The sequence below is a fragment of the Syngnathoides biaculeatus genome, chromosome 9 (genome assembly GCF_019802595.1).
Source record: "Syngnathoides biaculeatus isolate LvHL_M chromosome 9, ASM1980259v1, whole genome shotgun sequence".
NCBI lineage: Eukaryota > Metazoa > Chordata > Actinopteri > Syngnathiformes > Syngnathidae > Syngnathoides > Syngnathoides biaculeatus.
The window spans coordinates 11,233,184-11,246,957 of NC_084648.1; the positions used below are offsets into that span (position 1 = coordinate 11,233,184).

Below are 13,774 nucleotides of genomic sequence, written 5' to 3' on the forward strand. Positions count from 1 at the left end.
AGCAATTCATTTTCAAGGTATTTAATTTGGGATAAACCACTGTACAAATAATGGGAAAATTGCACAACACACGAGCAATGTTATAAGTGGTGCTGATATCAGTAGTTTATTAAGTCTGACACAATTCAAAAGGGAAAGGAAAATTAAAGAAACCAAGTAAACGTACTGTAGCAACAAGGGTAAACACAGTAAAAGATGGCTGTCATTGTTTTGAAACAGTATTTTCATTCAAAAAAAGGACTTGCATGAATTATTCTATCCAGTCTACTTGCAACCAGAGAGAAAACTCATAATTATAATGACAATAATTTACACATTCATCTGCTTTTGAGGATCTATGAGGAATGGGTTATAATTCTCTCTTAAAAAAGAAAAAAAATGCCTATTACTCTGAAAATAGGGTGTGCCAATTCAGCTGAATCTTGGAGAGGCCATGTTCCACACAGACAGGTTGCACCTGGGAATGTTATCCCCCTCGCCCCCCAAAAAAAACCTACCAAAAAAAAAAAGTAGTGCATTACTCTCCGGACAAGGAAGAACAATTTTTTTACTACATCACTTTCCCCCGTTTTCAGTGCAAGATTATCAAACATCTTCGCCTTGCAATCTGAATCCAAGACAGACACAAAAAAAAAAAAAAAAGCAGAGCCCGTGTAGGACACATGAATATATTTAGTACGATGAGCAAGTGGCATAAAAAGAAAAATACAAATGCAGCTAGAAAAGTGATCCCATGTATTTTTTTGGTGATCTATAAAATTATATATTTGAGTAACTATTCGGTTTCTACTTCAAGAAAATAATGTAAAGTTATGTAAATCCTGAGCAAAAAAAAAAAAAAAAAAAGAAAAAAGTGAAACCTGGAAAACCTTGTCTTCAACGTAATTTTTGGTGATAAAACGTCAAAAGTTGCTTTTTGGAATTTTGTCATGCCACAGAAAGGTACCATAAAGCAGGAAATGAATTGTTCAACATGAGCAATTACCCAAATATGACATTCACACTATTTACCAAGAGGCTGCTTACAAAATTGCTATTGTCTAATGGGGAGTAGTTTTCTTTACTTTAATTGTATAGCATAAGGTGACTTAATTTTACTTATCATAAGCCATACATTGCCTGCACATTTTTTTTTTACTTAGCTTTATGCTCCCCCCCCCCATTTGTTTTGCATTAGACCACCACACATTTAACTTGGGCAGACCGACTTTGTCAAAAAGAAATCACAGCAGCTTGTTTGGCGCTCTGATGAAATTTAAAAATGTACCTTTGTTGCTCTTTAAAAGGAGGGCAGGCTCAAAACGCAGACAAATGCAAAGAAAATGAACACAAAGTTACATCTTAAAGCAAGAAATTATCCGTATCCAACCAAAGTCCAAAAATGGCATCGCTTTAGTAAGAGCGAGGAAGGTGAAAGCAGAAGGCACTGTTTTTTTTCATATATCAAGAGAAAATAATGTGATACGGTAAACGATGACTTTTGCTGTACATTTATTCTGTCACTTTTTGACAATAGGGTAGGTGTCCTTCATCCCTAGCTGACAAAAAAAAAAGTTTGAATGATGATAAACCACAGAACCAGTCTTCCGTTCTTCTTTGTCACCAACCTGACCCCTTCCAAACATCCTGTCATTTTGGCGGATTCCATTATTTATACTTAGAAATGAGGCAAAAATAGGTCATCTTGTCCATCCAGCAGTAAAAGGAAATTTTCGGTATACGTTGGTCACAGCAGCGAGGCCTGCCCCGTTTGTGTCATTTTGCTTCAGTGAATTTCCAAGTGAGAATATTGACATAAGGAGAATGGGGGGAGGGAAAAAAAATATCCATGAGTTCATATTGGCAAATGTGCAATGCAAAATTTGAAACTGTGGTCTCTCGAAAAGAGGGGGGGGGGGGGGATAGGCCTTTCCCCTCACAACAGTACAACTTCTGCATCTTCCAACAGTAACTACCATAGAAAATGTGCAATGGAAGGTTAAGTCAAGGCAGATAATCTCATATCCAAAACGACGGGCTGTCTTTTGCTTTTTAAAGTTATGTATTTAAAGTCTTTCAGTCCCTCTGAATGTGGCACAAGATGACTCCTGGTTGCGTTCACCACACAAAATGTATAAATGAGTTTGTGATTTCTTGCCGTAGCAAAAAACAAAAAAAAAAATATCTTCGGCTCACAATTAAATAAGCTCAACAGCATGTGTCACATTCCAACGTAAAGAGGGGAGGAGAGAAAAAAAAAAAAAAAAGCACAACCAAAATATATATGTTTGAAGCCGGCGGTACAAATCCCCGCTCTCATCAACGGCGCTGGGTCGTGAAGCGACCTTCACCGAGGCCCACCGAGCCCCTTCCGGACCCCATGCCCGGTTTGGGCACCATGCCGCCCCGGGGTGGGGGTCCCCTGCCGTCGCGCTCCCGCATCATGCCGCTCCCCATGATGCCCCGCGGGCCTCCGGGCCCTCGGTCGTTGCGCCTCATGTCTCGACGGTCGTCGCCCCGGATCTCTCGCTCACGCGCTGCCCTTGTCTTCTTCTCCTCCACATTGAGACGCACCTCGCCTCGGAACATGATGGGCTGTGGGACGAAGGCCAAAGTCAGATCGGGGTGCCGAAAGCACACAAACACCAGGATAGATTGTTTCCAAGAGTAAAAACTAATTTTATATCTAACCTATTAACGTACATCTGTGGATCTTGATGAAGGTTAATGTTTGGGGGACAAATGTGGTGGGGTTCTAAACTTACAATAATCATTAAACACAACAAAATGGATCAAAAGCAATGGGATATATGCGTTCGTATACCCTCAGTATCAAACCCCCCGCTTACATTCACATTTTCGTACACCCATGCACAAACGCATATTGAATATCATGAACATCATTGTTTGCTTTTGCTACATGTCTAGGTGATAAAAGTCCAATTGAAATTGTGAATCAGGTTCTTATAGAACACCATAATTACACATTACTAGTTGTGGATGCGATATTGGGGAGTGTGGACAAATATTAAATCGGCGCTTTTATGCATGAATGTCACTCTTGACAATTTCCCTGACATAATATTGTCATATAATGGCTGTGTCACAACTGTAGGAGAATGTATTGTGATGTGGTGAGATACGAGAGGGATCATATTTCAAGTTATTTGAGAACAAAATTTATATTTTGCTTCCACCACATTGTGCTATAAATGATTTGAATTCTTTTAAGAAACACAAAGAATCCTAAATGAGAAAAGAAAAATCTCATAGCACATCATCAGACAAAAATAACAGCCAGATCAATCACATACCTTCGACCATCTGGTCGAAGGACATTTAATTGTTCCGTCTGAGACTATAAAGTCAAAGGAATACATATATTAAAGATACATTACTTCTATGGAAATCAATGATTTTAGGATCAAGTGTGTGAATCATTAGTTGGAAATCAATGACCTACACCAAAAGCACCATCCAGTGGGTAAAAGTGGATAATGAAATGTCAATACATGCCCCGTCTACCTTGGCCCCAAGGATTTTCTGCACGGGATCTGAGTCATCAAACACTACAAATCCAAAATTCGGGAGCTTTCCACTGACGCCCTTTGTATTGATACGCAGCTCAACAACAGTCCCATAATCTGGAAAGTCGAAAAAGACAAAAATGAAATCTGGGAATGAAAAGTAGCTCCAAATCCACAGCTGCGGGTGTCCACAATGTATTCCACCAAGTGATGTTCAAAAATGACACGGCGTACGTACTCATGAAGAAGTCTTTGAGCTCACTCTCGTCGATATCGTGCGGGAGGTTGCCGACAAAAAGCTGGTGGCTGTCCGGGTAGCGCACGGTTCGCCTAACTTCCATTTCGCCGGACTCACCTTCCCCTCTGCCACCTGCCGTACGAACCACAGAATTTAATGAGTGCACAAAAATCCATTGCATTACTATTGCATTTCATCAAAGCCAAAATATTGAAATACACTCCCCACGGCTGAGTAATACAGCAAAGAAAGACTTCTATTCCTCTGTTGAGGAGGCCCTCATGCTGAGTGTCCAGATGGGGTGAAGAATGAAGATGGATGAAACTCAAGACTCAAACATGTTAAAACTAAAAAAAAAAAAAATTGTAAAGCTGGGTCTCGACCACGAGATGGAGGCATAGAGTAGAAATGTAATAACTAATTTCAGCCACCAGATGTAGACAGATGTCCCTCAGCAATCAAACGGTTAGTCAATCTTACAATATAATTAGTGATGCCTCGGTTCTCGACCCCAATCCATTCCAGAAAACTGTTCAAGAAGTGATTTGTTCGAAAACAATCGATGTTTCCCATTACAATGAATAGAAAGAAATAATGTGTTCTAAGCCTCAAAAATTAGGCCTTTTAAAGCATTTTTTAGCTTTTCCTGATAATAAACTGCATAGTAGAAATACAAGTATAGTTTAAATACTTTATATAATGAAATAATTTAAGAAATATATTTACTTTAGTAGTAGAGTACGCTAGGCTGGGAGTGGATTGCTGTATCTGTAGCGAATCGGTCCCCAGCCTTGTAAACTTTTTTTTTTTTTTAATTAAAAGTGCAGAATAGCTTTAAACAAGCAACTTGCCTTCTTTGGAGCCATGATTGGGGGCTAATACGGTAGTCCTCGATGAGAAGAAAAACAACAGTCACTAGCGGGACACGTTTTGTGCACAGAGGCTGCGTTATACAGAATAACAAAAGTGCGCTGGTTGCGCTGCCCGCGTTATGACATTTCCGGATTTTTTTTTCCCTTTTTCTTTTTCGAGGGGCGTTCAAATTGACAGTAACAAAACGCATCATGGGTGGGTCAACCGCTTGCGCCGCGCGCGATGTCATTTCCATTTGTTTTTTTTTTTTCAGGGGGCGTTTTAAATTCACAATAACAAAACGCGTCGTGGGTGGGTCAGCTGCTTGCGCAGCGCACATTGTTATTTCCGGGTTTTTTCAGCGGCGTGGGAACTCACAACAAAGCATGTCGTGGGTCAGCTGGTTTAGCCGTGTGCAATATGTTTTTTCCGGGTTTTGTCGGGGGCATTTGAGTACCGATTTTCATTTGATAACAGAAGCAAAAAAAAAAAAAAAAAATTTTTTTTTTCAATTTTAATTCGAAAACGGGGACGTTCGCAAACCGAGGCTTCACTGTATATGCTTGTTATATAATGCTTAGTTGCAAATGCATAACCTGGAATAGCTCAAGTAAAAAAAAAAAAAAAAGTCACTATGCTTGTATCAATGTTTTGAAGAAATAGTCATAACACGTGAGAAGAAAAGTTAAAGATGATAATTTAAACATTGTAATCCATGTAATTAATTCAGCATCTCTTTTGAAAGTTTTCATTATTAAAGATGGTTGCAAGTAAACAGCATATCCTAACAAAGTTTAAATTAAGACAGGTATGACATGACCATGATACTTTTTGAAGTATTGACGATTCTATAGTAAGTTCATGTTAGACAGTAACCTTATAAAAGATCTAAACGGACAAAATAGAGGACCTTTAACACATTGCTATGGTCTCTGATCAGGACTCAGTACTGGTAGATGCCCAAAAATGAATTGATTTGGATGTAAAAAGTGATCAGGATATCCCTTTTGCACGCAATTGCAGAGTAAGATTGATTAGGAGTAAATAAAAGCTATTTCAGGAAATATTCTACATACTCCCCCCCTTCTTTTCTTGAAAAAAAAAAAAAAAAAAAATCATAACTTCCTTCCATGAACATTGCACTGTGTTGAGGTTTATTAAAAAAAAAAAAAAAAAAAAGCCACCATTCCCAACTGTAAAGAGACTTCAAAATGCAGATTTACCTTTGTTAACAAAACTCAGGTGAGGTTTTCCCATTTGCCCCTCTGATGATGGGACAACATCTATTATGAGAGCAAGAAGAAGGCGCATCAATTTTTAAATGTCATTCAATTCTGTCAAGGCAGAAACTGAACGAATCTGGGCAGTACCCGGCCGGGGTCCTCGCGGAGGGAAGGTTGGTCTGTCACGTGTGCGCTGGTCTCTGGGTCGGAGCGGCGCCGGCTGAGTCTCTAGCTTGGCTTCAACTCGGGGCTACAGACAAATGCGAGAAACATAAATGTGTGAAATTGTGTTTTTGGGTAAGTCGTTGGGGATGATTAATGAATTTCAATTTAAAAGGTGTTTCAAAGTATGGTTACCTGCGAGCTCGGAACCTTGACAACATGGGGGGAGATTCCAGAGGTGCCAGCAGGAGGAAGGTTTTTGCTGGTCACAGAGGCCCATGAAAATGTCTGTGGAGGAAGGGGGCACAGTCAACTTTCCCATGAAAATCTTGTAGAACCACAGTATTGAATTGAACAGCATTTTGCCATTTTTGCGTTATAATGCTCAAAATAAGATGTGGCCTAAAAATAAATAAAGTAGTATCCACGACTATCACTACTTTAGTAATAACAGATTTTATCTACACAATCATCCTTCCAATGTGGCCATTTTGCATCTGTGTAGACAAGTGCAATTTATTACTGTTATAGTAACGACAGGAACAAGGGCGGGAAAAACAAAACTACGCCGATTGCGTAAATCGTAAGGCTGGAATTCAAGGTTTAAAAAAAAAAAAAAAAAAAATGTAAGCATTAAGAAACGTTATGATCCATTGATCCACACGGGTTTTAAGGCTTCACGTTTAATTCCCACATACCTTGGGGGGCTCCTGAGCATGGGGTGGAGACTCTACTGGGACCGGCGAGGGAGGTTTTTCCTCCATTTCTTCCAGAACCTTCTCATCCACTTCAGCCTTCACTTCCTCGACTTTGGGCTCAGGCTCCATTTCTAATTCGGGAGCCGGCTCCTCCATGGGCTCTTCCACTCCGTTGCTGCAAAGCACAAAATGGCCTCAAATTTAATATCAATACCACAAAAGTGAATTTAAGGAGAAAAAGCACGAGCGTACGTGACAGGGTGAGGCTCGTAGTAGGCGGTGTTGTTGGGGCTCTCTTGCAGCGGCTCAGGAGATGCCTGGCTCTCTTCTGGCTCCTGCTCAACTTCCTCCTCTGATTCTGAGAGGAAAACAATTAAATTCATAACTTGTCAGAGAATTCGAACAAGAACAAGAAGAACAAAAATGTGGTTAAAATCTGACAAAAACGGCACCCTGGAACCGCTAAGGCAGTAATTCCTCCAGAATTCGCCACACCATTCTATCATCAGGTGCCCTGCATTAAAATTATTTAATTTCACTCACTAGTCCGAACATATGATTTGTCGACTACAAATGGACTAATGGACACTGATCAAGGTATTAACAACACTTTAAATTATATATATTTTAACACCCAAGGTGCAGAAACACAGACAATGTAACTTTTGAAAACAACATTCTCTATCTCTCGCTCTCTAAATTTACTAACACCACAGCAGCTTACTGAGCTGTTCTGTCATGGTCATGTATTAACTTATTGTACTTGTTTTTAACCATATTATTAATCTGTTTACATGAAGCACAATATGTTACACTGAGGTTTTCCAAAAAAGTTGGTGTATTTCTGAGGGCTTGAAAGAGATTAATGGCATTTTCATTTATTTCAATATGGAAAGGTGATTTGATAAGAGTGTTTTGAATAGGCTTTACACGATCATGGTTTTTGGGACCGATCACTGAGTTTAAAAAAATTAACTGATCACCGAGCCGATCACAAGATGGAGCAATGAGTACTTTAATTTCTGTGTATACGTCAGTACTTAATTGCTCAAAAAATATAGTTACAATAAATGTAACTTTTTTCATCTATTTTCTGCTAGTAAGGAGAAGTGATAGACAAAAATTAATGGCCTTCTATTAAATGGCAGTAAGTTCATACACCAATTAATACTACTATCATATTAATCTACTTTTGATAATATTTTTATTTGTTAATGTGCCGTGAGATTTGTCAATTCCATGTGCCTTGGCGCCAAAAAGGTTGGAATTCACTGCTTCAATCAGCTCATGTTTTCAACATAAAGGCGGCATATTTACAGACAACCATGAACGCTAGCTAGCACGAGCTTTCTAAGCTACGTAAAATTTTGTTAATTGCTTGTGAGCCGGATCGTATTAAAAGTATGTGAACATACCTCAAGCAAACCTTAGACGAACATCCAAACCAGGTCCTGAGCACCAGTGACCACCACGTTTTTCCCCCCCTTCATTTTATTTTTATAGTACAGCCGGCACAATCTACTCGTGTTATCACCACGGTAACGAGTGTATTTGCATTTTTAATTATGTAAAGCAGGTACCTTGTGTATGAAATGCTCTACACAAAAAAAAAAAATCTGCTTTGCATTTGAGTGGACAAGATAGAGCCCAATGATCGTAAAAAACAGGATGCCGTGGTATTGGAATACAAGATTATATTGTAGTAGTCTGACATAATGCAATTGTGAAAGAGCAAATTTGTCTTGTAGTTTGATCCGCACATTATGTATCATCTTGTCTCAACCGTCTTGTCCCTCCCATGCAGCCAAGATTTTTTTCAACAATTTTATTGACTGCCACATATTTACACTCTGTCAAAAGACACAAGGGGTGGGGGAAAACAAACAAATCCTGCAATATAAAAATAAAAGCTTTTGGATTCAGATATACTGCGCATGACGGCGATGTGTTGTAAATGTCTTTTGGATATTTGATCAATGATGTCGTAGATTGGATCGGCAAACGCATCAAAACCAATTGGCCGGAGGAAAAAAAAAAAAAAGGCCAATTATAGGTCGAATCCAATCAGCCCGATAAAAATGTAACAAACTATTTAATTTGGAGGAATAGATTTCAATTCATTGCATTGAAGAAACTATTTGATGTGTAAATTAAGCATGGTCAGGAACAAATTAACCTCATAAATCAAGGAATCAATCACTGTATTACCACAAATATGCTACTTTTCCTGAAAGATTGAATCAAATTTCACATTTCAGCATCCCATTTTATTTGTGAATGCCTTACCTTCATCAAGTTCAGCTTCAGAGTCGCAAAAAACTTCGTCCTCGTAACGGAAGATGTCATTGTGTACGTAGAATTTGTTGGCCACGGAACCCTGGCAAAGGTAATTGAAAAGATTGATCCAATTTTCATTTTATGATGACCCAATCAAACAACCGTGAACAATAAAGCAAGATTTTTAACAGCAGCCAACCTCTGGGGCGAGCACAAACGTCTGCATGAACTTCCGCATGGGCTGCCCGTTGTTTGAGAGTTCACCGAGAACCTGCACCACCACACCGTCGCCGAGTGTGGCGTGGGCATCCACGTGCCGGATCTTCGTGCGGCACTCGCTGAACTGCAGAGACATGACCTTCTTGTGGATATCCTACAAGAGACACAACAAAACGTGTCAATCAAGCATCTTGTGATTTGGACGATGAAATTAAGGGTAGCACAACAGATCGGGCTGAGTAGAGAATTCAGAGATTAGCAAAAAAATGCAAGTTTTGATTTTTTTTTCCCTCTTTTTCATTGTCACCACAGAAGAGAACCAATGAGGGTTAAGACTAAAGGTGTGAAAATGACCATGAAACCCAACGGTAACAAAGGAATGCATCTCCCCAATAAAATACAAGCAATGCAACTTAATACAGAGGAACCTCAGTTTACGAACAATTCATTTTGTGACCCCAGTTTGTAAACAGAAAACTTTGTAAAAGCAACGAATCCACTCCATCTACAGAACGACGTTTGTGTAATTTCGATCGTCGTGTGGTTAAAAAAGAAAATAAATGCACAATATAGAAATATGTGAAATTGTTTTATAATGAAATAGTGGGTTCACAGCCAAATCACCGCTGTTGAGCTTTTAGGGTTATGTTTACATTCAATCAGGTCACCGCTGGCCCTAAATGCCACCACCTCCCACAATGCAGTGCAGCTTTTGGACTGAATTGTGGGATGTGCTGGACACTGTAGGCACAAAAAAATAAAAGCAGAAAGTCATTGATGTTGATGTAGTCCAAGAAAAAACACAAAGTTCTGAACTTTTCACAGCCATGCCAGTACCGTTCGTAAAGTGGAAAAAAAACGAGTGCAATCTGAGATCATTTTTCTTTTTTTATACATTGTTCATAAACCAAACTTCGCAAACCGAGGTTCAACATACACGCAGCAATTCATTTTTACCAAGCAGGCAAACTGCCCCTTGAATCGTGTGATGTCAATCCAGCCTGCGTACAGTGATACACTTGATTTACTGGTTAAATTGATTGTGACCGAGGTCTTAACTTTATCAAATATTTTTTTCACTGCAGATGAATTGAAATGGGGTGGCATGGAGGATCAGCTGGAAAGCATTGGCCTCACAGTTTTGAGGTCCCGGGTTTGATCCGCCTATGGGGAGTTTGCATGTTCCCCCCGTGCTTGCGTGGGTTTCCTCCGGGCACTCCAGTTTCTTCCACATCCCAGAACATTAATCGGACACTCTAAATTACCCCTAGGTGTGATTGTGAATGCAGCTGTTCGTCTCCATGTGCCCTACGATTGGCTGGCAACCAGTTTAGGCCGTACCCTGCCTCCTGCCCGTTGACAGCTGAATAGGCTCCAGCCCTCCCCGCAACCCTCGTTGAGTTAGATAAGCGGCAAAGAAAATGGATGGATGAATTGAAATGCCATGAATCCATTCCTCCCCAAAACTTACATTTTTCTAAAAAGAAAAATACCCTCGTTTTAGAAAAACTATATAAAGTAAAGAATTTTTTTTTCCATAAAGTGTAATTATATACTGCAGTATTCTTATGTCGGACGTGTGGATGAAGGCCAAGTGAGGGACTTCGGGAGATTGAGTCAGTAAGTGCGAGTTGTGGCCTACACCATCTACACCACATGCGAGCCCTCACAGATTCCACAGCGCACCACAAGTGTGGCTCTCCTTGCACATAAATGTGCAAAACAAGGCAAAAATTATTATTTTTTTAAATGACCAGCCGACTCCTCTGAATAAACCCACAAGTTGAGGTACCACTGCACTGCGTTTACTTCTGTTGGGGGAACAAAAACTGTGACCTACCGCCTGCCCGTACACTGCTTCTGCCGGCTTCCCACTGGCGTCGAGACCCCCATGAACATAGGACGAGTTCCTCCCATAGAACCTGACAACAAAGCAGCGTTAAACAGCAATTGGATTATATGTCGCAGACAAAGCACCTCGTCCACGGCGGTCGATCGTACCTGTGCAGGAAGTCTGGTGCCTTGTTTAACAGTGTGTAATACTGCCTCACAAACTCCCGCCCGACAAGCAGGGGACTTGGTTTCTCCATCACCATTTCTTTGGTAAACAATCGTAAGTGCTAAAGGAGAGAGAGAGAAACACAGTTTGATTATTTCATTGCTCATCTCCATTAAGCATAACTTACTCGTTGTACAAAATGGAAAAGGTGGCCAACATCTTTGTGGAATTTTCTATTTAAAAATAAATAAATAAATAAAAAATACCATGTAAAAGAGCTCTAAACCTTTATTACAAGTTATGAAAAAAAAAACTGTTTTGCACTTTAATCCATTTTTTTCTCCACATTCTTCTCACAAATGTTCCTTTGTGCTATTTGTGCCGAGTTTTTAGGGCAAGATAGGGCATTAAAAACTTCACCATAATTTCGACACATTGAACCCCTCTGGGTCCTTTATCTTAACGGTTGATGTTTTTAACTGAAAATGGTCAACAATGCTGACGGCGCTGCTCATTTAAAGGCATTTTGCGACCAGATTTTCTATAGGAGAAAAAAAAAATAATCAAACAAAAATAATCAAAAAAATATTTTCACTACACAACATTTTCCCAGAATCCTTAGTTTGATTTTCAAAATTCTTTGTGTTGTACTCTGGTTAAAGTGGCCATGCAGACCAACTTAAGCAGATTGTCTGCTAAAGGGGTCTTAATTGAGAAATCTCTCATTTCTACTTGCAGTTAGTGTGTCTTTATCTTCCCAAACTTGATTTACTGTCCAGGGTTTTCATGGTTCAATTTAAAACAGAGGTATTGTGGCACCATTCTTCTGATTATTCGGGGCTTTTGAGGTCACAACAGCTTTCATAAGATATGAAGTGTAAGTGGCAGCAGTGGCGACTTCCAAATTCCTCATGCAGGAAAACTCCTGACATTTAGGATTTAAAAAAAATAATAAAAAAATAAAATAAAAAAAAAAAAAAACAAGTTCCACTTCTTGGCCAGCGTTTGACAAACAACTGCCGATGTTAGCACGGAGGCTAAATCAAAAGCTAAGTGTGACATGATCCAAAATCACGTCGATCCTCTGGGAGATAGACGCTGATCGGGACAATAATGTACGCTATAGAAAACGCATAAAATAAGATTGTTAACCCCTGAATTAATTTATTTAAATCTCCCTGGTTATACAGCGGCGGCCTACATGAACAATACAAGCCTCTCGACTGTAGCATTATGTCATGTATTAATTGACGTACAAGTCTTTTCAATTACAATGCAAATAAAATTACAATGACATTTTGCCGACTTCCGTGTGCGAAAAATAAACAAAATGTCGCCCCGCGGAGAGCCCACACTAACTAGCGTTAGCACCGGCTAGGCTAACTTGTGGCGTCGTCCTTATTTCTTTGTCTTGGGACACTCGCGGTTACATCAACCAGAATATCGTGCAATTAATACGTTTTTAATAGTTATTCTATCAAAGCCTGTAAGAATAACCTAAAAATGTAAAAAGCATGTTGCTAATTTTAATCCCATTAACAGCAAATGGAGGGGGGGAAACAAACAGCGACAAAACAAAGATAACCGTTTGTAACATCTTATCGTTACAACTTGGTCATTTAAACCCATTCGATGCCACAGTTTGGCGATAAAAAAAAAACGTTTGTAATTTAATTTGTAATTAGCTTTACTATCTTAACTTATCAAACGTTCTGCAGTGTAGAGAACAAATGCCAGCTGCGAGAATGCAGAACTCCTGCTAAATGCCAGCTACTGCAGGGTGGTTACAAAGGGAAGAAAACTACGAGTTTGGTTGACATTAAAATACTGAAAGCTCCTCTTAAAAAAACAGTTTGACGAGACAATGCGGCTAAAGTTAGCATTTAGCTTGTCAGCCAGCCACAACATTGACGATAACGCTAACTTACCGTGTGAAAGCCCTATCTATGTAGGCAGAATGGATTACAGTAATAATATTACAAGCAAACAGTGTACTGCGCATACACAACCAGGTGCTTATCGTCCACTCGGCAACGATTAATGATCACTGAGCGCAACGAGGAATCGAAATTTAAAGCAATAGGTTTCGATTTATTGTTTTACCCCTGCATTTTGGGGCGAGAACCCCCAAGATCGTCGCGCCGACCAATCAGCGGTCAGCATTAGGCAGCTGGAACATAGACATGAATGCGTATAGGTAACACCTTTTGTCGTGCTTACAGTGACGCTTCGATAGGAGGGTCAACGCCTTCGGCGCATTCCTTGTGTTCGGACGCCAAAAGAACCGAAGCCGGCAGACTTTTGCTGCATATGGATGCAAACAACGCCATACTGTGAAAAGCTTTCACAGCTTTGAAAAAAAAAAAAATATATATATATATATATAAAATTTGGAAGTTTGTATTAAATATGTACAATAGTGACATCCCACGCTTTGGTGTGAACAAAAAAAGTAAAAACTCGTGAAAATTGGTTGAGAAATGAGTGAGTTACGACTTCATTTCAAGGCCACTATAAAAGGAAGACGAAGCACATGTTGAAAAACCACTGACGAGCTTGTTGTGGTTGATACAACAACGTTATGTAATGTCATCAAAATA

The 13,774-nt window shown here is 39.6% G+C and overlaps 1 protein-coding gene across 2 annotated transcripts; it reads right to left on the reverse strand.

The window, feature by feature from the left end:
* Positions 1-86: 86 nt before the first annotated feature.
* Positions 87-13,308, reverse strand: g3bp2a (G3BP stress granule assembly factor 2a). 2 transcript variants are annotated; one of them, XM_061830435.1, is made up of 13 exons: positions 13,103-13,308; positions 11,177-11,295; positions 11,016-11,097; positions 9,156-9,329; positions 8,966-9,056; positions 6,932-7,037; positions 6,680-6,854; positions 6,177-6,269; positions 5,967-6,069; positions 5,820-5,879; positions 3,745-3,876; positions 3,505-3,623; positions 87-2,574 (listed from the first exon to the last, which is right to left on the reverse strand). In XM_061830435.1, exons 2-13 carry the CDS (start codon positions 11,269-11,271, stop codon positions 2,299-2,301), a joined length of 1,506 nt encoding a protein of 501 aa, XP_061686419.1. In that variant the 5' UTR covers positions 11,272-11,295; positions 13,103-13,308; the 3' UTR covers positions 87-2,298. The 2 variants fall into 2 exon arrangements, with proteins under 2 accessions (XP_061686419.1, XP_061686418.1); XM_061830434.1 differs by having other exon boundaries at positions 3,496-3,623; positions 13,103-13,307.
* Positions 13,309-13,774: the final 466 nt, after the last annotated feature.